At 35.8% G+C, this 26,594-nt stretch overlaps 3 protein-coding genes and 1 long non-coding RNA gene across 4 annotated transcripts; 1 reads left to right on the top strand and 3 right to left on the bottom strand.

The window, feature by feature from the left end:
- Nucleotides 1-628: 628 nt before the first annotated feature.
- LOC110998698 (lens fiber major intrinsic protein) lies at nt 629-3,507 on the bottom strand. Its single transcript, XM_022267451.2, has 3 exons — nt 3,356-3,507; nt 1,558-2,168; nt 629-1,199 (listed from the first exon to the last, which is right to left on the bottom strand). Exons 1-3 carry the CDS (start codon nt 3,366-3,368, stop codon nt 1,074-1,076), a joined length of 750 nt encoding a protein of 249 aa, XP_022123143.2. The 5' UTR covers nt 3,369-3,507; the 3' UTR covers nt 629-1,073.
- A 1,699-nt stretch (nt 3,508-5,206) lies between these two features.
- On the bottom strand, nt 5,207-8,154 carry LOC110998706 (aquaporin-like). The gene is made up of 5 exons (XM_022267460.2): nt 7,975-8,154; nt 7,280-7,809; nt 7,055-7,135; nt 6,580-6,667; nt 5,207-5,383 (listed from the first exon to the last, which is right to left on the bottom strand). Exons 1-4 carry the CDS (start codon nt 8,003-8,005, stop codon nt 6,593-6,595), a joined length of 717 nt encoding a protein of 238 aa, XP_022123152.2. The 5' UTR covers nt 8,006-8,154; the 3' UTR covers nt 5,207-5,383; nt 6,580-6,592.
- Nucleotides 8,155-8,466: 312 nt separating this feature from the next.
- LOC110998690 (brahma-associated protein of 60 kDa) lies at nt 8,467-12,250 on the bottom strand. Its single transcript, XM_022267445.2, has 4 exons — nt 11,852-12,250; nt 10,456-10,673; nt 9,941-10,173; nt 8,467-9,510 (listed from the first exon to the last, which is right to left on the bottom strand). The coding sequence occupies exons 1-4, from the start codon at nt 11,987-11,989 to the stop codon at nt 8,531-8,533; spliced, it is 1,569 nt and encodes a 522-aa protein (XP_022123137.1). The 5' UTR covers nt 11,990-12,250; the 3' UTR covers nt 8,467-8,530.
- Nucleotides 12,251-18,168: 5,918 nt separating this feature from the next.
- LOC110998704 lies at nt 18,169-25,554 on the top strand. The gene is made up of 2 exons (XR_002600368.2): nt 18,169-21,490; nt 25,429-25,554. It is a non-coding gene; the product is annotated as an uncharacterized LOC110998704 (long non-coding RNA).
- The last annotated feature ends 1,040 nt before the right edge of the window (nt 25,555-26,594 follow it).

The following is a 26,594-nucleotide window of genomic DNA, read 5'->3' as shown; positions in this document are numbered from 1 at the left end:
ATTTCATGTACATCATGAAATTTAGGCACCTACAAAAAATTAAAAAAATTGAGAACCTACCCAGCGCTGGATTAAGCCAGCACGGGCAGCAAATTCTATCAAGTTTGGGGTATTAAATAAAACAAATAAATATTTTTGGAATCAATATCGGCAAATATAGAAATTATAACACTTTCAATTAGACTTAAGCAAAGCATGATCCCACAAAGTGAGATGATTGACAATTGACATTCTTATAAAAATCTGGCCGCTTGAAAGGTAGGCGTGGTATAGATGCTAGTCTAAATATATCGATTGTAAAACTATTAAACTTGAAAATTACGGTAAAAAGTTTGTAAAAATACCTATGTATTTTTATGATTTAACGGGACGAATAGTTTTAGATTTTTAAGTCGAAGTGAGGCAAGATACAGTACCGTACAGTGCTATGTGAATTAATATTTTTTATTACGGGTATGTTGGATACGGGTCCTAATTCCGCGGGGCCCGTAGCGTTTACTTATTTACTACACTTGCTACATGGCTAATCCGGCACTGGACCTACCTACTTTTTAGAAAGCTTATGAAGCTTTAAGTTCTGCTGAATTTAAATCTATTGTCAAGAATTAATATTTAAGAAAATTAATTGTTCTTATCTTAGAAATTTATTGTCATTTTTTCCATATATTATAAAATGTATTATTTTACATAAAAACTTCCATTTACACTAAAATTAATACATTTATTTCTCCAATATTACTTGCAAAGTATTCAATAGAATACTATTTGCTTACGCTACTATAATATGTTATAATAACTTGTTTGAGATAAGGCTGCCTATTGTCCTACTTATTTTGAATGTTTTATTGGTTTTATGGTTGAGTATGTTTAGTTGAAAATTTTACAAATGTTTATACAGTTTGTATGTTGTGTCCCTAGCTACTACATTTTTGGTATAAAAATAATAAAAAAATCTTAAGAAAGTATCCTAGATTTGTTTTCGATATTATACAACCATTTAAAATTTTTATTAAGTTACATATGTACAAATTATTTGACGACACTCGTAAGTTCGTAACGTAGAAGGAGAGTCGTTATGCCTCGGCTTTGTCGTGTAAGGGTAGGTCTTCGGGGCGGACAGGACGTGATGCGGGCGGGCCAAGAGCACGCTGAAGAAGGGAAGCTGCCACTGCGCCACCTAGTGGTCCGACCCAGTATACCTGTAACCATATCGGAATTTAGCAAAATAGTTCGTCACAAACTCATTTTATTATTACTTATCAACAAGGATCGATATCGTTTCAGCTCTGTGGTCGCAACCAGAAACCCTGTTTTATTGTTATAAATACTTCGAGCTCCAACTACTGGTTCAATCCTATTGATTTGTAATTATTAAAAAGTTTTAGATAACAAAATTTTGACAGACAATATTAGATAATAATTTATTACATTGATAATTAAATTTATAAAACGAGACAATATGAGGAATTACTTAAAATACTCAAATTTTATTATTTTTTTTTTGTATAATTTAACTAGCCGTTAGAACAAATCTTTCTTTGGTTTGAATTGACTCACCCAATGGTCGGCAGTGAAGCCCTGCAAGAGTGCCGGTGCGAAGCTACGGGCAGGATTAAGACTGGCGCCCGTGAATGGCCCGCCTGCGTAAATTAGGCCTGCCACTACCAGACCAAGCTTCAAGGACGCCGCAGGATCGACACGACCCGCATCTTCTGCGCGCCAAATGCCACTAGCCGTCAACACCAATGTTCCCGTCAAGAGCGCCTCTAATAACGCCGCGCTTAACATGCCCACGCCAGAACCTGGTGCTGTTCCGCCCACCGGACCGCCAGCAAATAACGCTGACGGCGATAGCAGCATAAGCGCTCCGAATCCAAGCGTGGCGCCCACCACTTGCGATAAGACGTAAGGTAACGCCGCGGCCCACGGTAGCCGACCAGCCAACGCCGCCGCCAGCGTGATGGCCGGGTTCATGTGCGCACCCGAAATACCGCCGAACCCCTCGATGAGAGCGACGACGAGAAAACCGAAGGCTAGCGCAGGGTGCGATAATGGTGCACCGGGAGGTAGCAGAGCAGCAGCGCCGAGCCCCACTAGCAACGCTGTAGCCAGCATCTCGGCCACAAGCGCACGCCACCACATTACTGCCCACGCGCGCGCACCTTTCTCTGTGTATATTTAAATATAAACAACTTTATATTTTATTATATGTATTAATATACAAAATTTAATCTTATAATTGTTAAAGTCTAAAAGAAATCAAAATGAATATTGCGGCAACAGTATTCTCATAAATTAAAAATATTATTTCCTTATTAATTAGATTTTGTCTGACCTTAAAGACTTTATTATTAGTGCCAAAACAATTATCTGATTGGAAAATATTAATTTTAAGTTTTGCTATAAATGCTATAACTAATACGGAATACAACATTTACAAATGCGTTATACATACGGGGCCTCTCTGTCATTAATATTAGTGCAACAATTTATTTAATAATTAAGTCACAAATAAAATTAATTAATTTCCTTATTAATTAAATTTTGTCTGACCTTTAAGACGTAAGTATTAGTAGTGCCAAAACAATTATGTATTTAATTTGCAAATATTAATTTTAAGTTTTGCTATTAATGCTATAACTAATACCGAATACATACCACATTTATGCGTTATTCATACGAAGCCTCATTGTGATTAATCCTAGTGATCAAAGAGCCTTATTACAACTTATTTAATAATTAAGTCACAAATAAGGTGAGCGGTTGGCACTTAGTATTGTAATATCGCCGTGACCTTAGACGCCATCGCTCGTCGCTCAGCTTTACAAATCACTCGTTTGAATAATGAATATTTATTTAATAATAAATACATAAGTCGTCGCTTGTTTGTGGACGGTTAAAAATGTAAAGGTCGGTCAACCCCTCCTTGATACGTAGCGCTATATTTTTAGGTATAATGTAACCCTTACAAGACCAGCTGCAAGGAACACATCTTCGGCAGCCGAAGGCCTTTTTATTTATTTATATTCGAGAACCAGTTTAGTAGCTCAACCTTCAAGGTCGGCTCCCTAAACTATGTATAATTTTATATTATAATGATCTTGCAACTATATAAACATTTACATATTAAATCAAGTATAACTTTAATGGGACAAACACTAACATATCCATCTTATCAGCGCAATTCGTTTTTAAAGAAAAAAAATGTAGTGCGATGTTTGCAATGTGGTATATTATTGCACATTATTCAGACAATAACAAAAAATCTGAACTTATTTGTTACTTAGCAATGTCTTAACTTGCAAATTTCGATTTGTCCATCACTCGGGAGGTGTGGCAAAATTCGTGTACTGACCGTCTGTGGCCATCGGCGATAAATGCAGCTCTCGTCCGGCAATTGATGTGAACTGTCGCGGTGTTGAGAGTGTGTGGCGTGTGGCGGCGCGATCACAACTAGCGGAGTCCAATATCGGCTCTTGTGCCAAGACTATCGACTTCTTTCCCCCGCGTCCCGCACCTCTCACAGTGCCGGCATGGGTGCCTCTGCCTTGCACTCAGTGATACCTATTAATCCTAATGATAGAACTCAAAAGAGTCCTGTACCCTTGTTTTTGTCATAAGTAAAGCCCTTTGCATTCCCTTATCCTTCGACATCTACACGAGACAAGGTTAACCAACTCTATTACCTTTCTAATTACATATAAGGTCTTATCGAACAATATAATTTAAAAATAACTGATTGTGTATTTGTTAAATTTGTTGAACATTATTCAAATATCTGCTATCAGAGGTCAGAGGTGTGTGTCGAGTTATCGCTCAATAATAACACCGCGACGCAATTCTAATACATTGAGGTGTCAAACAGTAGCCGATTCGCCACAATCTAATTCCATGTTAATGTCCGCATCTTCGCAACCTATCAGCGCGTTTCTAAATGTTGACTGGATGAGCCTGTACACATATTGTTTCAGCGATGTGTGTATAGACACAGTGCGGCAGGCTGCCACCATTTGTGACATTCGCCAAACACGGTTTATCACAAATGTCTTGGCCGGAAGCTGCTAATTACGCCGTTTGATAATAAGCGTAGCGAGTGAGGCAATCACTAACAGCCATAACGCCTGTTCGGTTCGATACGGAGCCTTTCCTGTATCTATTTTAATAGATCGACACCCAAACGACAAAAATAGACAACGAGCTAATTAAAGTTTAAGTTAATGTGATTGGTTATGGTGACAGTGATAAATAGAATTTAATTACAATAGTGAATGGGTATTCATATAATACAACAGTTGAATCTCGACACAAAATTGTATATTATTGTTAGAACTAAAAGATTTATCCCAAAACTTGAATTGCTTTATGTTTGATGCTGTAAAAACTCATATTTTTCCCTAATTGATAAGATAAACTGTCAAACAGGACAAACATTAATTCTTCTTAAATTCGATTTATAAAAGATCTTGCTTGGTTATGCGAACTAATATAATTATTATTTGCTACGAGTCATTACATTCATACCCAAAATTTTAATATATAGGTACGTATAATAAAATTTGAATAAATTTTTCATATTAACTAGGTATCATGCTGATTACTGTCGAAGTGTTATGACGGGACATCCCCATAGTCAAAATTTAGTTTTGCACTGCTGCGACCTCGAATTCCATGACGATTCACAATATATGAGTAAAATAAATTGATTAAGAATTTTATTATTCGGCAGTCATTAACACCTATGACAGCTGTAAATTAATTAAAGACAGTGATTTTTTTATATCACGTGATTTGCGTTGTTTGTTTTGGTAAAATTTAGAGTACATTAAAAATAGTAAAAATCGTATTCGATCGCAATCGAAGTCTGGATCTACTGAACCGATCCATAAATTATTTGCACATTTAAGTTGTTGTTAGCATTAATACACGGATTTTTCTTAAAGAACTAGTGGTACTCATGGACACTCAATGCCAGAGGGCTCGCGAATGCGCTGCCGGAATTTTATAGAATGATGCATAAGTAAGGTTTCGATATAACATTTGGGTTTACAGTTACGAAATATAATTACTGTAGGCTCTTTAAAATAGTCACTATGAAGTTTTTAGTAATTAATATCGATATTGTTCCTATACACAACAAATACTTATTTCAAGTAGCCTCGAAGGGATAGGTGTAGAGTTGCTTGATGAGTCAGAAATGAAACGGATGTTAAGAATAGAATTAATCTTTATTTCACACAATTTGTCTTAAAACTAAACAAAAGATCCGCGCAGACAATGGGGTAATGTTTGACCGTGGCGGGTATTTTTGAGGTTGCACGTGGCTTAGGCGGTAAATTTTCTTGGCTTTCTCGCAACGTAATGCCACACCCTGGCATCTTTGTAACTGGGAGCAGAAAAGTTATCTCAATATAACGTCAACAGTGTGACCAAAAATCTTGATTTTGGTGATGGTGGTGTCGTCTACAAAACCTCACTTGGCTAAGCTTTGGTAAATACTAATCAGTGATCAGCTACTTGTATGTAGCAAAAAATGATAGTGAAACACACAATTAAATATGTCTGCCTCAAGCCCCTATGGAGAAGGAAACAATGTAAACTATCTCTATTTATTTTAAGCTCCCCAACTTATAATAACTCGACTTTGGTTTGCCTTGTGCCATACAATGTGAGGTTTCTTTCTATAAAACAACAAAAATCTTCAGACAATACGCAGTTCTTTCAGCTTCAGTTTACTGTGTATTAAACCTTCTGGAGACCACACAAACGAACACGTTTGGCATCTAGATAGTGTTGTTCTATAAGTTTGTTGGTCCAATTAGTTAATTACATCTTTAGCAAAGATAAATTGTTATGATAATAACTTTAATCTTAAGTTCACATACACACGAACATTGCTTAGTTCCTTATCTATGTTTATATAAATGTTGATTAACGTCAATATTTTTAATTTAAAAAAAAATTAATGCATTGGTTTTGTCAAAAAATAACGAAACTAGAATGTTTATACCGTAACCGTTTTCGTAAGCACAAGATGTCGCTTTAAAATAATATCAACAGCACTTTTTGTAATACTTGACCTTGTCTGTAAATGGCAACAGATTACATATATTATAATAAAAAAACAGCTATAAAATTACATACGGTCTTACCAATCGATATTGATGTACAATTCTATTTAGAAAAACTGAGTTTTTCAGACAATGTCAAACCAAGAACAGGGTGCTTTGATACTATTATTTCCGAATCTTAATAATTAGATTTGATTCCGCGGGATCCTAAGGTTGCGATTGAGAGTTAGAGAATAAGAGAGCGGGCACACCAAGCGGTGCCGCAACGTCATCCTACATACAAATTGCTATACCATGTCACACGATGCGAGCTGCGAGACGAGGCAGGGAGGGGTAAAATATATTGTCTTACCGCAACGCCCGTGTGGCACCTATAACTCGAAATAATTGCGCCGTTACCGCATCGTGTGGCCGCGCTCTAATGGCCCTGATTTGCACGGCATTTTTAACGCAAAATTTTGAAGAAAGAAAGTCGTAATAATGACAGTAATAAACGATTGATTGAACATACCCGTATAGAGTAGTCAATGAAGCCGCCATAGGGCAACGTAAAGGGCTGTAGCCCCCGACGCGCCACCTAGCGGTCCAACCCAGTAAATCTGCAAATACACGTCTGATAGAGAAGTGTCATTAAAACACGTAATAAGTTCTTTAGTAATAAGTAATTAATTTTCAATATATTGATTGCGGTTATGAAAGCATTACTTTATCGGCCTTATTCATAAACAAGAAATAATAATAAAATAGGTATGATGATATGTTTACCGTTCTATTGACACGGAAAGAACATCGTAATATTAGCAAATATCAGATATCCTTTGTCGTAGAAGGCAGTTAGTGTTTATTGACATAAATTTAATCCACTTCTAAAATCTTTTTGTTATCGTTTTAAACTGAGATTTTTAAGCTTTATTCTTCCGAGTCGATCTCGATGAATTAGTTTTGATAAAAGTAATAATAACAGTATGATGATAATATGCACTCACCCAATGATGGTCCCAGTGGGCAGAGAGGAGAGCGGGCGCGAAGCTTCGGAATGGGTTAAAGCTAGCCCCAGATATTTTACCCTGGAACGCAGACCTACTTATTACAACTACTATAAGCTCCCAGGTATTATCTACAGAGTATAAAGAGATTTTTGTAATTGCGTTAGTGTCGGATACTATATATATACTATACTAAAATACTATCGAAGTAAAATAGAGACGTACCGCTGCAAGGGTTAAAGCCGAAACAGCAAGGCCAACACGTAATGGCCACGAGTCTCGCCAACGTCGGTTACGGATGTCCCAGGAGCTCAGGTTGGCCAGCGTCAGACAGCAAGTACATACTGCTTCTACAACCGCGGCACGCCATACTGCCCCATTTGGCATCGTGACGCAGTAGGCCGAGTCGCCATTGTTTAACATCACTGCCGCTGATGCGCCAGCTATCGCACCGATTGCTTGAGCTACCATCATTCCTACACCCTGGGCCATTTTAACACGTCCACTCAATACTGCCGCCAGCGTGATGGCAGGATTCATGTGCGCCCCCGATATGTGGTCAAAGCACTGAACAAGAAGCGCCACTGTAAGGCCTGCAGCTACTGCGCTGGTCAACAGCGGTGAAGATTCACCACACCCTGGCAGGCAGGACAGGAATACCAGCATGGCGGTTGCCACCAGTTCGCTGGTTAGTATGCGCCAATTTTCTATACCGTCATCCTTCTTACCAATCGCGGTGTATTCACCTGCCAAGTCTATATTGAAGAACTATTTAAATCTATATAATAAGAATACTTTCATGCATCTACCACTAAAATTAAATATTACTACTTTACTTTAAATGTGCCCAATTATGAGACGGAGACATTTTTAGGTTACAAATGGGGATACAAGAATTCAAGTACGATGAAAAAATTTACCTTGTACACTGCCTTGGTGTGAAGACTTCATCTTAATTCTCGGCACTGCACAGTTGACACTGAAGCCTTTTATGAATACAATCTTAGCACTATCTAATCTTCATAATTACTCCGCAATTAATCTCGGGCCGAGATAAATCTTGCAAATTTAGAAGACGACGCAAGCTCAATTTCGTATTATATATATCATTTTCTCTAATTGACACTTATACTACTTATACACTATATTATATGAAGATGTGACATTACATATTTGCATTACACTATATTTTAAGATAATATTTACTCAGAATGTATAAAACACTATCAAGGCCTTTCTAGCGATTAAACTCAATAAATCAATCTTAGATTTTATTCAAGCATATTACTATATTTACATGAAATCTTTTGTTAGTATGATTATTTGTAAATTCTAAAATATTATGTGTATTAGACTCCATTTTTTTGTAAGCATCATATAAAATTCTATAACGCACAGGGTAAGTAATTGGATAATATTAGAAAATGTTTATTTTTTAATACAAAGTTTCGACATTTATATGATAAGTCGCGTCACTCAGAGGCGGGTAAGATGGGTCGGGTGCATGGGATGCACTGGGTGCAAGGCAGCATCTAGATCCTTGCGACGCGCTGCGAGGCGATGGTGCAAGTAGCGCGCGGCCCCTTCGCCGCTCCAGGGCTGCGCGTAGAACGCGGCCCTCCTCTCCTCTTCAGGGTTGCCACCGCCGCCTCCACTCAGCGTCTTCAAATCTCGCGCCTGACTCAACAGCCACTTCTGCGTGAACTGCTGCGGGTCCTTGCCGAAACTGAGGAAGAACTCGCGGTTGGTCTTCAGCTGGTTGATCGTATCAACCGTCTCGTGAATCTTGGCGTCCAGCCCCTGGATCTCGTGCTGGTTGGCGGTGGAGAGCAGGAAGGCGTTCATCTGCGCCTTCAGCGTGTCATCGACCTCGACATCGATGTCGTAGCAGGCGGTCTGCTTGGCGTCGTGCGGCGGCTCCACCGAGATGAGGTGGTTGATGACGATAGGGTCGGGCGCGTGAAGGAGTGGAGCCAGGCGCGCCGGGATCTCGGCCAGTTTGAGGCGTGGACAGCCGAAGATCTGCTCCAGATACTTGTCGCAGAGTACGTATTCGCGTTCGCGCGGGTCCTGCAAGCGGTGTGTGTGCACGTACTGCCACAGGGCGTTGACGATGACGGGCCTCGCCTGGGTGTGCACGCCCAGCAGTCGTGCCAGCCGCCCGTCCAGTTTGAACTGCAGCGGCTGGTAGTCTAACAGCAGCAGTATAGTGCAGCGCACGTTCTTGTAGCCCGGCCGCTTCACCTGGAACCCGTCCGTCTCCTGGGTGCTGAGCGTGCGATGCCACTCTACCAAGTGATTGTCGGGCCCGTACAACTCCTTGTCCAGCTCGATGACCAGCGATTTGAAAAATGATGAGAACTTGCGTTTCACCTTGTTAGGATCACCTTTAGAGTCGTCGAGCAGTCGGCCTTCAACGCGAAGTTCCCACGAAGCCACCGCGTTCTCACCCTGACCTGCATTAGTTACATGCATTAGCTAATTTTTCGAGACTTTTTTTTTAATTTTAGGGTTTTTAAAAAAAAATGCTATATTTATCACATATTTTATATGTATACTCATAAAGAAATAGGGATTAAAGCTTGTAGGGTTTTTAAATAAAGCTTTTGTCAATTCCTTTCCCTATATATTAACTGGAAAAATGAACCAACTTTTTTGTAGATAGGCAAAGGTTAAAAATCGTCGAATACTTCTGAGTTAATATTGTATAATATTAACTCAGAAGTATTCGACGATTTTTAACCTTTGCCTATCTACAAAAAAGTGATACTGCCTACAAAATAGTTGGCGGCATAATAATAATAAAATTACTCCGCAAATAATCAAAGATCCATACACTCACACGAACACAACATGTTCGTGTGAGTGTATGAGTGTGAAATTTACCTGGATAGAATGTATTGGAAATGAAGATACGCAACTTGCGTTTTTGTTTCATGGGGCGTTTGAGAGCCTCCTGAATGTCAAGACGCTTGCGCATAATAGTTGCATCCAACTTGCGCTCAAAAGTCAGCAGATCCATGTAGGCCTGAGACTCTGGTACCAGGTCGCGCACTTTCTGCGGCAGTATCTTGTCCGCCAATCGTTTTTTGCGTTTACCACCGGCTCCGTAACCCTCACTGTTGAGCAAAGCCGAGATTGTATGAGGTGATTGGATACTGAGTTGACAACGCTATATCTAAGTGCAAATGTTCCTTTAATTTGAGAAATATATTGCTGAATCAATTATAACTGAAATAAATTCATCTAAGTAAATGTATGGACAAGGTCCATAACATTTGCTTTTATAGATACGGTAATGTACAGGCCGATTCGGGACATATTGAAATTTGTCTATCGTATTTCATTATAGTCGAAAATGATTATCACTAAATCAATCAGTCGCTTCATGAGGAGCTCACCCTGCATAATGCTGTGGGCGTTGCTGCGGCGGCAAGGGCGGGCGGGCATCGGGCGGCCGCTTGGTAGGGGCGGGCGGAGCGGCGGGCCGCGGAGGAGCGCCCCCGTACGGTGCAGGCGGTGGGGCAGCTGCAGCTCCTGCCCCAGCGTATGCTACTCTGACATTACCGCCGCCCACCGGGCCTGCACCTGCTGGCGGTGGAGTAAAACCACTTCGTTGCTGTAATAATTATTTAGGGGTAATGTGTTTTGTATTACAGACTGTTTCGTGTTTTGATAACTTAAAATATGCAAGTGAAACCCTTAGGTTGTATGAAAATATTCTACTTTCTGTATGTGCAATATTTGCACATATGGCTTAGGAAATCATGAGAATATTAATGAGTTTAACACTAAATTATAACCACTAGCAGAAGTGAAAGATTCTAGAAGATACAAAACATGACTTCTTACAAAAAATGCTTTAAATACCAGTAAAAAATTTCTAGTCTTATATCTTATATTCATATTCATAAATTTTATATGTAAAGTGAAAGAACCCAATACAAAATATTATATTAGAGATGTTTTCAAGATATTTACACTGGCCCTTTATCATTAGTTCATATTTACATAATTGTGTTTTACAAAGTCAAATGCAGAAGTAAATCTAGCAATTCCATCATTCCACATAATTATATAAATCCATCACCTTTAATGATAATAAAACTACTATAAATAATGAATAAGTATTACATAAGAAATAATTCATAATATGCAATTATGTGGAAGTCAATTTTATGATAATTAAATATATTATGATATAATATAATATGTAATTATGTATTATGATTTTCAAAATCAACAATCCCAATTTTTTTACGGGTAAGATTGATTGTTGAGACTTAACCCAATGCTTAACATTAGTTTGTTGGATTTTACAGCTAAGTCTTGAAGGTGACTCAAACATTTAAAGTGGAGACTTTGTGCTGAATTATAATTGTGATATGTTAAAGAAGAAGTCATTCTTAGTATAATATATAGACTTGGCTTTAAATGATACCCTTAATTCTTAAAAGCTAGTGACAAAGATTCAATCACACAAGCAATGTGATATTATTCCCAGTTGCGGCTGCAAATATTATCAAAATAAAAAACATACAGAAATGTCCTTCTAGAACTTGTTAAAACAGATGATACGGTTGTGATATGACATGATGCCACTATGCATTGCAATTGTAATTAGCACAGTATACTGTTACTACATTTACATACAATCAGTTTCCATCATCATCAATCATCATCTACATAATCAGCCTGGTGTGAGTTTAAGCATCACTTATCCTTTAACGTTCAAGTAACTTTAGATTCTTGTTCTGTTTTTGTCAAATTTATGTCTAACATACTCATCGTACTTACAGGGAAGTTAGGTTGCGTATATGGTCTGGGAGGCATTGCGGAAGGAGGCTGTGGCTGAGCAGGTCCTGGGTAACGTTGCTGAGACATGGGGCTCGATGGCGCCGCACTCGGCCCCCCAGCTGGAAACCTTTGTGCCATTTTGCTTAACAAGACCTTTATTAATTTACAGCATTCTTCTGTGCAATACTAAGTATAGCTGTTGAACAAGATTTAGCAAATATCTTGACACTAGCTTGCCACACTTTACTTCCTTATACTATGATCATTAGTTTCTTGTAATTTTTTTTCGTTTTAAGTGGTCAATTGACAATTTTATGTAATTATTAAAATATTGCAAGTATTGTACACAACACTAAACGCTTCGGTACGGAGCCCAACAGAACAACAGAAATATAAATGACATAGATTATTACTAAAATGCACAGACTACAGAACAGCTAACCAACTAGCACGGAATTTATAATATTGATTACAGATTATACAGTATAGCTTGATCCTACCACAGAATAAAAAATTTTAGTTCTATCCTCGATTATATATTATTTACTATTATTGATTATACGTTTTTCGTAATAAAAAGTATATCTTAAACATAGAATAATATGCTTTGATAAAGTAAAAGGTTTGGTTTACTACCAGTTCGCAAGTCAAGGGCGTAGAGCGGGCAAGAAGAACTGGCAAGAAACTTTCCGCCACTCTTTTTAATCGCAAAGTTTTTAATACAAATTGTTTGAACTGGAGCAAATCAATCCCAAGGATTAGGATCGTTTAAGTATTCATCACATTTATAAGCTTTATTGATTAATTTACTTTTAACGAGGGCTTTGAATTTATTTGTGAAAATTCTCTAATTTCGCTTGAAAGTTTGTTGTAAAAACGAATACAATTTCCATATATTTATATTTAACAAAGCGTTTAAGGTACAGGCTAGGCCTAGTATAAACGCTAGTGCTCATAGACCACAATGAATATTGTAATATGTGTAATGTGGTATTTGTTTTGGGTCAAATAAAGAAACTTTTTATTTATTTATTTATTTTATATAAGGATTGGTTTATCTTCTAGAGCCTGGTTGGTCGTACACTCAAATTAGTTCTATTTCGCGTATTATACTGGTGAAAGTCACCATTTGTTTTAAAATCGTTTAATTTTTTTTTGTAGGCAACCTACATACTACAAGGCTTCAAGAGTATATCGACCGGATAATATCATATTATTTAGATCCTTAAACTTATTCCGTACCGACTCCCTCGGGGAAACACAACAAATACCCCGAACAGCCCGCTTCTGCAACACAAATATGGATTGAAACTCTATAGCAGCACCCCACAGTAGAATACCGTACGACATAACGCTGCGAAAGTAGCTATGGTACACAATTTTAGCCGTATCTTTATCAGTAAACTGTCTGTATTCAATGCTATATCTATGAAAACCTATTTATACTGGTCCCCAAAAAGTCATGGATCAAACGTAGGAGTTGGATGGGGTTATCAGCTGCAAAATTGTCCTACGGGAGGTCCAAGCCGAGCCAACCGTTGCAGAATTATACTTTTTTGCCTTTTTATTAGAAAATTATTCTTTATTTTTTTTTTATAATATTCACAAGATTGGTACTCATGAGTCCTTGCATTAGAAATGCTAAGTATTTGTGGTTGTTTATTGGGTGTATTGAAAATAATATTATGTATTACAAAAAAAAAAATACTCAAATCAGAACTTTCTATTTACTTTGGATGCCACTGTGGAAAAAAACTTTATCCCGAAAAGTGATACTGTATTACAAGTTTGGCTCATTTAATAGAGATTCTGAATATATTACACATGGCCATAAGTGGCTCTAATATCTTCCTAGGAGGAATAAACATAAACAAAACAACGTATTTTTCTCTTAGCTATTTCTTATTACACTTACTTCATAATAAAAGTAATAGCATAAGGTTTATTTTTTATCAAAACATTATTTATCACTTTAGTTTTTACATACCAATCATACTAAAGGTAAATCTATATTTTTTGGCTAAGTTGATTGGTGTCCTAAGATTTCTGATTGATGATTATTAATTATCACGCAACTTGACTCGGAACACTCTTGGGACACCAACATTCTGCTATTCTTATCAATTGTCACATAAAAAATGACATTTCGCAATTCACAAAAAAATCATTTCGCGCCATTCGAGTAACCAGTTTTGACTTTTGTCGTACTGAATTTGGTGTGAGAAATTGACGTTATGTTTTATACGAGGAAATAACAAACGCCTTTGCCACAATCCTCAAACCAAGATTTTTAGACATTATTTAAAACTTAATTAACTCAAAAATAGTTAAAAATGACATTTATTTTGATAGGATACAAAAAGTAGGTAACTATATTATATAAATTCCTGATATGAATATTGTATAACCAATTTCTACATTAATATTCCAGTATTTAATAAGTATAAACTATATACCATAAAGACGATTGCGCCCTAGTTTTAAACGAACATAACCGAACAGGCTGGAGAACCGTACTTCGTATACCTACATAAACTGACTGAAAAAAGGTATGGAAGGATGTGAAATTCTAGATTAATCCTAAGCTTACGGGTATATTTAATAATATTATTAACTTAAAAAACAGTTAACTATTGTAGGTATGTAGTAAGGAACTTAAATGTCTTTATCTCAACACAACCGATAGATTTTTCAATTTTCAAAATATCCGTGGCGCTGCATGCCATCGTAAATGTAGAATTATGTTGTGAAAAGTCAATATTAAAACCGAAATCAGTATTTAAGTTACGCGGTAGACTTTATGCAAGTATCACACATAGGTATAAAAGAACTTAGTCGAATTATAAATGCGTTTTACTCACGCGGGTCAAATTAACATATGCTGTAAACTCATAGTTATGTAATTGTAAATTAAAAGTTAATTATTGTGAATGTGTAAAATCTTTAATCCGGTAGTGTATTTTTAAAATTTAAATGTAGTGAACATTTAGTAATTCCGTGGTTACTTTACGTTGTCAATATGTACTTAGGTACCTACATAGAAAAATGTGTTATTTTCGTATCTACTAGGATAATTTTAAGCCATTTTCAAAAGCAAAATGTAATTATCATATTGCTTCAATCGGTCCAATTAAAATTTTTTTGACAAATTAATTAAAACGTATTTTCCCGTACTTCGACACTAAGAAAAAATACCTACCTACTGGCATACTGTTCTATCTTGATTTTATAAGGCAAATTCGCGAGCATATTAGCAGGCACTATTTAATTACTAATTAGCTTATTTAGTGTCTATTTCAATAAATGTAATTCCTTACGATAATGTCGTAAAATATATTTTAGAGAAGAGTAGAATAAGGTACGTACTAAGTACTTCAGCAGAAGTCTAGAAATTATTGCATAATTTATTTGGTAACTTAAATTTTTTATCTAAGTATAGCTTTGATAACGGGTGCGTTTATTGAAAACATGTTGGTTTGTTCCATTTTGACATTGTCTTAGATTTCAGTTGCTTTATAAAGATTTTTTCAATAATAAATACAGACACTAATTACTTTACCAATTACATTAGTTGTTATCGTCATACATGTTTCAGTCACTTTTATCTGATCCAGTGTATCCGTTTTCTTTCAAGCAAATACGTGAAGTACCGTAAAATTGAACGCAATTCTTATGCCCTTTTTATAATAATAATTGATGAAGGCAGTTCATCGCTTCATGAGCGATGTCAGCGGCCGAAGGCTGAGGTAGCCGAGGGTGCTGCGGCAGGCGGGGCGTGGGGCGGGGCAGGGCGCCGCCTCCGGCCGAGCGCGCCCGCCACCTCGTGCTCACTGCTCAGTCGCTGCCGCGTCGCCGTGTTGTGTGCACGTTGTTGTTATTTTATCTCGCGACTTCCCGATTCTGCCAGAAACCAACGGAGGTGCGGTTCGCATCTTACCGGGCAGCATTAGAGTCTGTTATTTTCTAATACTGTCAGGTAAAGATGTCGTCCGCCCTCCAATTTCAACGATGTCTTCTCAGCGATAGTCAAGTGGAACCGGTTAGAGTCCAACGGTCGTGTGACCGCGTGGTGCCTGATTCTGCTGCTGGTCCCAGCTGCTGCGGCTGCAGGTAGGCCCGACGCCGCGGGCTTCTAGCTCCGGCGCCCGCGTGTCTTGCCACGTCCTACATACCTACACTACCAACGCCAACATGCTTTCATGCGACCGCATAGTGACGATTGTAAGACTTGTACCAATGTTTCCAATCAAATATCAAATAGTGGATCTGCACCATGTAATGAGAAAGAGTAGAGACGTTGCCGTTTTAATGTTTTTTATGATTTCGTAATTCGATGAAGATGTACAGATTTCACAATATATTAATTGTTCATGTGGTGGAGGACAAAAGTTAATTTCTAGTTAATTTGTTCATTTATTATTAATTATCATAGTACCGACAAATTAAGTTTATTAAATTATAAGCGTGTTGGATCGTCATAAATACGTTAATAATTAATCATGTTGATGGTATCGTGCGTGTCGTGTGGCGCGGGCTTGCGGGGCGCGGGGAGCGGTGAGGGCGAAGGCCCCGCGCTGCTCACTCAACTAATTAAAATACTTTGCACAGCAATCGGCAAGCAATAATAATAAGAGACAGTATGGAATAATGAACTCGGGCCCTTCATGTTATAAAAACATCAGGAAAATCTAACGTAGTCTAATTAAACTAGGTGGCGTGCTCCTTTCGGTAGTCAGTACGATCACCAATATTTTACAGGCTAGTCATTTATTTGGTTTGGCTTCACATGGAGGTAGCCAGTCGATGGGTTCTCCAAATGATGTTTAATTCAAGATGACCCCTAATTATAGCATTCGAGAAGCATTGCATTATTCATCAGTATGTGGAAAGTTTTAACTTCGAATACGAAAATGTGGGTCAAGGCCCGAAACTCAGTGGTTTTTGTAGTGGAGCTGATTTCAGATCATTTAAATTCAACCTTGTGTTGCTTTAATTGCTTATTATATCCGCCGCGGCTCGCGGGCTGGTGCAAGGCGAATAAATTTAAAGACGGCAGATACGGTGCTATCGGTAGGTGCCGAGGGTCAAGTTATCGGAGTTCAGGCGGCGAGGGCCACGCCGAAGCCGCGTGGGCCCGCGAGATCGGTGAAAGCTGTACCCCATTAATTGTTCAGGTGGATTCCGCTTTCAAATCGAATTCTTATTGAGGCGGGAGTGTCGCCACGGCGACCGGTTCTTAATTTCCTATAGGTGCGCGGGACACGCGGTATGCATCTATTTCGGGAGTCGTTGACCGCGGGTTTGGCACTGCGGCCGGTTTTATTCTGTCGAGCATCGTTCCGGGAGCATCGCGGGACCGTCTCGGCCACGCGGGAATTTCAGGCGATGACGTCACTATGCGTCCCAACACCGGGGGCATAAATGATCGATACAACAATATCATAACTTTTTGTAAGGGCTGTTAGGCCTAACTCCTCGAACCGCTGTCGCAGCAGCAGGGCTGCGCTATTTATACCGGCGCCAGCGACCGCGCGCCACGTCTAGTACAATGTTGTCAATGTCCCTGCAAATTCTTGACAAAACTCCAACACTCCACGCTGGTGTTTAATGATCCATAATCGGCAAATCTACATTAAAAAATCATTTCTTACTTGATAATATGAAAGTCCGTACCAAAATTATAACAAAAAAAATAACACGACAGTCATTATGACACGAAGTGAATCAGTCCAATGTGAAACAAGTCTAACCAGTAGCCGGCACCGAGCAGAAACGATTCGCTGAAAACATATGGTTCAAAACTTTTACATAAGTTAGTTAACTGTTAATCGTTAATTCAACAAATATAAAGAGCATGGCATTATCAACAGTTTTTTTTAAGTGAAGAACGTTGTTTTATGATGTTAACGTAGTATTTTGATGAAAAATCATACGATTTAAATGCTTTACCAAACGAAATATCTGCGATATTTTTTTGTCTTGCTTTAAAATAACTTAATAAATGTGCCTGGTTGTTTGTTTCAGTATAAAAATTTAACTAAATTTTTTAATATACGATTTTACTATACGATATACTTTTGTCTCAAAATTGTTCCTCGTAGTTTTCTTGATTAACGTTCATAATATTTATAAGATACCATACTTTGTTTTATTACTTGCTTTAAAATGTTGTATGCAAACATAATAAATCCTATCAAATAAAAATTATATTATGTCCATTCAAGAATTTCTCCATTACTTTTCAGAACCTTGCTTTCAATGTTGCAGTATACATTTTTTGTTTCTGATAAAATATGTATGTTTTATTTGTATGGTTATTACCTATAAAATATTTATATGAGATTTTAAAGATAAGTTTATAAATAATGATTTTTATAACAGTGCAGTCGTTCACAAACACGTAGTAAGTAGTTACACCGTTTTACCTTATCTTGTGCTCTAGAAACTCGTTTTCAACAATATATGATAATGACACTACTTTATTGAAATGTGAAATCGCGATTTCAATTTGAAGCATTTAAAATATCTTATTCATCACGCTTTAGGTAATATGATTAACGGTTAACTATCTTAAAAACTTGAATTTAAAAAATCCAAGTTTTTCCTAACCTGAATATGTGTATAGCGTAGGAGCAGTAATAGTTAATACTGTTTCGTAATAATTGCATTAGAGGAAATAGGTGTAGTTCATCACGACAACGCACTACTGTGTCCGCCGATAGCTCGTTATCACGCTGTGTGTCACGTTCATGCCATGCCTTTAGTATATTTGGAATGTACACAAATAAAGTCTAAGTTCGAGCGTGAAACATCGTTACACGTCGATTAACGTTCCTCAAATTAATGCCGATCTACTCGATTTCATATTCTGTACTTAATATCGTAATGCTACCGGTTCGGAGACGTAACGACCGATGACTATTGACTGCGCTGTCTGCGTCAACATTACGTGCTTTTTAACGATTGTTACATATCGTGTGTGTAAGAATGTTTTGTAATCGCGTAATGTGAGTAGATGCGCAAAGAATGAGCGAATCATATTATTATTAGTTTAACGTTGAAGGCACCGTTGAAAGAAATGGATACAGATATCGTTATGATGTGGTTATAGACTGCAGCACAGCGCGTGTGAAGCGGCGACCCGTTCGACCTGTCCCCAATCACCGACGGCTTCGATACATGTATTTACATTTTTAAGCCGCCTCACCTTACTTGACCGCTTGCTGCCTCGGCCACGTTATAACTTATCTACAGCTATAAGACGATGGTCGAACCAGAAATCGGCGGTAAGACATACCTATTTGTCTGTATACGACTGATCAGCCAGATTTACAAGTAATTATAATTAACGCTAATGTGAGAGGAAGATTTTCGTATGAGATAGATAGTAATGTCTCGATGATGACATTAGATTAAAAGCATTGCAATAAATGCTAGAACTGGATAATGCAGGCGCATAATTATAGAGTAATGCAAGCCTATACAAATAATAGAGAATTTGTGAAAATAGTCGTTTATTTTATCAATTTATGAATCCAAATATCATTTGATATCAATGATTTGGGCTAATCGGAGATTACTTCACGTATTGATAACACAAATACATTTTGGTACGAAAATATAATTACATAGATATTATATAATTATATTAGTTGAAAGATATGAGTTTCTTATGTGCCCTACATAAATGAAGGAAAACTATGTAATAATTCTAAGATTATATGTTTAACGAATATTGTATGTATAGTGCTTGAAAGTTTTAGCAATCAAGCTTTTGAAGTAGCTTGATTGACGGTTGCTTTTAAATTTTTATGTAGGTAATAACGGTGTAACACAGGCGAAGTTCCGAACGGTCTTGTCAGCCTACGCGGTACACATAACGAGAGTCGCATATCTTGTATGCAAATGTTCATTTTATTACAATTTATAAAATAAAAATAACTCCCACCGGAGCCCGGTCATTGACCCGCGCCGCTGTTCAACTGTCGTCTCTCTAGGGACTGCTATGTCTAGCCCATATATCCTCACATTATTACCAACATAAGCATTTTCGGTGGAACAACACGCTATAGAATCGATTTTCTTCAAAGTTGTAGGAATTTTTTTGATATACATGTTTAATAGATTTAGATTTAATGAAATATGAAATATGTACTACAATTGATCAAATTAAATTTATTGCAATAAGCATTTGTGTGTTCTAATCAGTTCGTGATAAATGTTTTAAGTTATTTTCTTGTCCTATACCAATAATTGTATTAACGTCTGAAACAGAATTACGTTTTTATTTATATATAATGTAATAAATGGACACAATTTTTCTGTCTCATCTACACTAATTTTGGGTTTAAAATGTCGACAATAAGATCGGAGAAATTTATAATAAATAGCTATTTAATTAGTTACATCGAACAGGCTTTGTAAACCGATACAGGCCTCAAATGTGTCATAGCCTCATAAAATAAATGTAAAGTATTGAGCGCCTTCAAAAGACATCAACGACCACGCACTTCGCACACTACAGCCTTAATATCATGCTTTAAAATATTAAACATTTTATAACTCTCCATTTTTTATTGTATTTCTACAGAAATAAAACTTAATTTAATGAAATGGGTTAAACTATGTATTGAAGCTTAATAGCACTTAAGACTGAAAATGACTGAACATTGTAACAAAATAAATTCTAGCATTGAGAACACCATTTATTACTCAGTGAAGTATGTTGAATTACTCAGTGTTTGTGTTACTACACGTGTTCATATTATTTATTTATGCCAACTTCCGTTGAAACAAAGAAGTGCAATTTTTGGGTGTTAAAGTGTAAATTAAGGAGTGGACAGTAAAACTCGTCATTATCAAATTAAAATCATGAATGTATACGGGAGCCCAGTCAAGTATTCATCTAATTAAAGGCTTAATATCGTCTTCCTTTATTATTATATTATTACTGTTAGTTAACTGATTCCAACTATCATTAACAGCGTGCTGATGATGGGTCTAACCACCAGGGCTTCTCAGTAAGAGATGTTCTGTAAGCACGCAATAATTTTGTTATTAGCATTTAGCATGACAAGTTAGTAATAGTAAGGGAAGAAGTTATACTGTTCTTGCATAATTCGATTCATATGTGTGCCTATAATTGTTGACAGTTACAGATTTACTCAGAATGAGCTGACTTAAAATAAAAGTGTAGCCAAGTTTTGAACTTAACTTTTAAAGTATGCATTAATTTGACAGTTGACATCATTGCTCAATTTGAAATGTTCGGTGCTATTGAACATTATCATCCTAATAATGCACTTCCTAACTTTTGTACATGGCAGACGCACAAACCGTGCAGGCCAAGAAAGGAAAAAAAAAAAAAAACATTATCATATGAAACCTCTCAACATTGTTTTTAAGATGTAAGTCGTATGTTCACGAGTTTTGAGCTTAGCAACACTTTCATATTTATAGATTTAATAATGGCTGTTTCTACGACGGTTAGGGATGTTTCAAGTTGTAGAGATGCGTGCACGTCTACGCAAGGTGCGGCGCTGCGCAGACGCCGGCGGTAAATGTCACGGAGAGGTCGCTGTACTGCGCACCTGCTGTTCCAGGCTTGCTGCCGGCTAGTCACTACCTATGTGCTACAAGGTCTGTATTATTTTATACCAAATCTATACATGAGTAAAAAAACAAACGAAGATAGATTTGGTTGTTTAAATGATGATTTATATAACAAACAGACATTATTATGCTCTTGGATCTTTATTTCAAATCAGATCAAATCAAAAATAATTTATTCATATAGGTACTTAACATAATGTACACTTAAAAAGAAAAGAAATATAAAATGATTCTAATTTTATATTTACTGCCAGTTCTCAAATCAAGGGCGTAGAACGGAAGAGAAGAACTGGCAATAAACTCTCCGCCACTCTTTTTAATAATATGTTATTGCAAATACAACTGTAAGTATCATTAGTCATTTTAATTAAATAATGATTACCATTTAATTCACACAATAATACAATTTAAAAGATCAGAGTGGAGAAAGATAAGAAATGTTTATATAAGTTTTTAAATATAATTTTCTTGGTTAACAGTTCAGTAGTGAGGAGGTGCGAATAGTGTGGCCGCTATCGCACGGTAGCCGCTTATCGCGATAATAGATTTTGGTCAAGACCTAGAGCCTTTGATAAAAATAAATACTAAATTATGTATGGTAACAATTTCATATCTTTAATATCTTATATTCATACACATGTATATGATATGATAAATGACTTGCAATTATTAACAAAATTAAATTACGTTATGCAGTGTTAAACCATTAATATTATTTTCAAATAATACACCCAAATGTGTTCTTAGTTTTTATTTATTTATTAAGTCTACAACATCATACATTTTACGAAATCTACTGATAATTTTATAAAATCTTTTATCTAATATCTACGACAATACATGTAAACATACGTTTTGCTAAAAATAGGAATTAAAAAAAAATACAAGTAAAAACATAAACAAGATAAGACAATTACACAATAAAATAAAATTACCAAGAATGTTGGTACTTAAAAACTTCTTCTCTGACTAAATTAACAAAAATTATATTTATGTTTCAATTTATTTTTGAGCACATAGTAGTTTACACTTGAGGCACATAAGTTGAAACGCTGTGAGAAATTTAAAAATCTTCCTTAATCTGTTAAAGTTTATATTGCGAGTAATTGTTGAAATAGTGTGAATTAGATTATGCAAGTGTATCATGATGAGGCGCTGCCACTAAATGTTTTAGTGTTGCTCTCTCAATCTAGAATTATCGTCATTTATATTGTGTATCTCATACAAAATGTTCTACGTTCTGATTGATCATGGTTTTTATGTCACCAATACAGTCTGACGCTACGCCATTTAGAGCTGGTTAGCTTAACTTACGGCCCTGACAGATTTATCTCTAGTTAAGATGAAGATTTGAGACGCTATCCTTGCTTTCATTAGCTTCTGTATTACGATAAAATATCCCTCGGGCGATAACTTGTTGCCTACCGTTCGAAGCCAATATCCGGTCGCTATTACCCTCTTTCCCCTCACCACTCTGGCCAGAGCTCTGCCCAGCGCACAGATAAACAGATAACGACAAGATCTTATCGCAAACATATTTTACAGATATCCCTTTACACTTTATATTACTCATTATTTAGTTCCTGAAGTATCGTTGATACTATTTTCCTTAAAGTCTTCATGTCATACAAATACACCGACCCACGCAAACACTCGCCCCATGACCACATAATACGGAATCATAAATAATTAATAAGTACAGTTTTGACCTTTTCCAATTTAATTCCATCGTTTAACTTGTAAATATGCAGAGTTGTACAATTTGAATTTTAAATACTTATTCGAGTATATTTCGAAATTTGTAATCACACGTTTGTAGGGCAGAGTGCGTGATCAGTGTCTACGGACATAATTTAGGATTTGATAATAGGTTTTAGAAAATTTGGTATAAATAGTAGTATAATATGTAGTGTCTTTGTTTTCCATGTTCCAATGGATCCTTCGTATTCTAAACGAATGTGTTGTCAACATGAATGAGTAAGGAATAAATGTGAATAAATTAGCTTTGGCGTCACTTAGCTTAAATTTTGTCGAATTATAAAATGCAGGTAATTATAACGACGATTCGTTTGTTTAAACAATAATAATAATAAAGCTCGTTTAATTTCTGATCATGAAAGATATAGCTTATATTTTTTACATTGTATACATTATTTTATTTATCTTGTTAAATATCCTATACTCTAGCTAAATTTAGTACCGTCGATCCGGGGTCCGCCCTTCGCAGGTAAAGGCCTCCAGCTTTTTCTAACTGACTCTGTCCATGGCTTTCTCTCCATTCGCTTCCTGTTACCGCTTCTATTTCTCCTATCCACCTTTACTTGGGGCGCCCTCTTGTTGAAACATGATCATTCAACATGATGGCAACATGATTCAAAATGATGTCCAGATTGAGAATTCTGATAAACGAGCTATGTCTGGATATACACAGTTGCTCCCATCACACTTTAAAATCGAGTTTTGTTTAGTTTTTTTGTAATTTAATTTTTTGTTTAGCAATTGTTTTGTTTAATATTTGTATGATCTCTTCGTGTATGTCATGTTTGCTTATAAATTGTCAAAAAGCTAGTCACATTAAAAATTGTATTTTAGGATTCTTTTACTGTATCAGTGTGCCGAGCGTTGCCAAACTTTTATCAATAAAAAAAAAATCACTACACATTAATGTTAAAATGCAAATACTTTACGTACTAAATTTAAAAATTATGTTCAACCTAATCCTATTACTTTTACTACTCATTTATGTTTAATATTACTGGATTATGAATTTATGATCGATTAACAATTTAAGTTAATGTTACTTAAAAAGCCGAATTCGAATCCCTCAATTTTGATGTTTTTAATAATATGTATGTTTAATTTAATTTAAATTTAAATAGTTAATATAAGGTCATATCTGTCATAGCATACAGTGCTATGGACACAAAAAACATGTATTGTAATTACCTATCGTTCATACATTGTTGCTTTTCTAAGTATTAAGTGATTCAACGGATTGGTTTGTCCTGTACTAGCAGGCATTATAGCCCTTATTTTGAAAAAATATCGCATAGTGAGGTGAGTGACCTGACTGTGAATTTTCGGACCACATACCGTTGGAGGCGCGTTCCAACATTTTGAGATTATGGCTAATTAATAAATTAGCCTCTTTAGGTTTTACTAATTATCTTGGCTGCCGTTTTAGGAACGTTCGTAGTAAATTTATGAAACACTGATTCAATTATAAAATATTCCTTTAACATCAGTTAGTAAAAAATTCAGTGAAAATGTCATATTTTATTTTAAATTATATTTTTCTAAATAGTCATATATACAACAGTCAGTAGTAAAAATATGATTCACTAACAAGTATTTTTGTATTACAAATATGTGTCGCAATTAAATGAATAATTGAAAGATAAACTGCTAAATTATTGGACGGTTAAAGCCAGAGCAAAGAATTCAACGGCAGTTATGTAATTATAGTTGTTATATACGGTGTAGTTATAAATAAATATTAACCGTGACTGGCAGTTTGTTTTCCATAGTAATTATACTATTTCAATTATTGGGCTGCAGCGGCGCCACTTTTGCAGACGAGTAGCAATAGATACACATTCAACGAAATGATAATTCCTATTTATGCACCAAAACGGTATATTGTATACAAATTACATTACACACAAATATAATATATGGTTATGTGTATTAAAATAATTTCAAAGTTTATATCTTTGTAATGTGTAAACACGGTAAAACCAAACGGTTCTATTTCTTTGTAACTCTTATTTACTTCTTAGCTTAGGTTCTAGTGGTAACAATTTCATTATTTATATTATCAAGCTTATACTGAAACAGTAAAATATCCATATGATGATGTATGAATGTATGTATTGCCCATTAGAATATATTTGTGAAAAATATTTTACAGTTCAAAGAAAAATGTGATTCCAAGCACGATTTTCAAATAAAATTATTATTTTCAGGTTATTGCAGCCGTGATGCCAGTCCTGGCCATCTACTAGGATCCAACTTGAAAACCTTGCTTCATGAAACTTTTTTCATATTATTAATAATGTTTAAGAAAATGACAATAAAAGTCTTCATTCTAATTCTTTTTTTTAATTACGTCTTCGAGCCTACAACTTTAGTTTAAATAAACCTTTACAAGTTTTCACATAACAATAAAAGAAATTTAACTTAATTATTTTATAAATCAGTAAAAATTGCTTAATCACCTGTAACTTTATTCGTTTATAACTAAATTAATCTAAAGAATTTCATACGTACTATATACAACTTATTTTTAACTTATATAGTATACATCTATATTGTATACCACTATTGTTCTATTATCCTGTTGTGATTTATTTGTTCTTTGTTGTTCCGGGAGTAGATAAATATAAACACTATATAGGAATGGGTAACAGAACAGGTGATCAGTGTATGAACAATAATTACGTTGAACAACACTAGGAACTTTATATTTAATTAAGACGGCTGACGTCCGCCAAACGTCTTTTTAAATAACTCATTAATTGTTATTTAAGAAACGTGAGCCATTCGTTTTAAGTTTTGAAACATAATCTAAAGCATTAACATGACCGACAATTAATAAATAATCGGTATTTGATAAAATTGTTTTGTAATTTTTGCACGAAGACCATTGTAAAAAATTCTGGATTCAGTGAAGCCTCTAAAATGTTTAGCTACATTTGTACCATATTCCCAGTTGACAAAAAATGTGAAGACATTACTACGGGATTAGCGTTGCAGCTGAATTCTTACCACGTTTTTTTCGATCACTAAATTAAAAAAAGTGACGACAGTTTGGTTAATTAATTAATGATGATGTCAAAAAAAGTCAATCAAAAGTTTACTGTTTTGATCCTTTTTTTAGTAAAATCCTCATTTGGATTGATAAAGTGGAAAAAAATATCTACATGTGTTTCATTTGTTTAATTTGAGAGTTGGATTTTACTTTGGGAATGATCTAAAGCTTGTTTAATTCCTTCTTAGTACTAGTTAAAAAAAATTGTGATGGAATTTCCATTTGTGGAAAGCTAAGGTATTCACTAGTTAGTTATATTTTCAATCTTTAACCACTAAACTGATTTCGACAGTGAAGATCGCAACCTTAAATAAGCTTGTT

The sequence above is a fragment of the Pieris rapae genome, chromosome 11 (assembly GCF_905147795.1).
Source record: "Pieris rapae chromosome 11, ilPieRapa1.1, whole genome shotgun sequence".
NCBI classification, from domain to species: Eukaryota; Metazoa; Arthropoda; class Insecta; order Lepidoptera; family Pieridae; genus Pieris; species Pieris rapae.
This window is presented reverse-complemented; position numbering and strand designations above follow the sequence as displayed.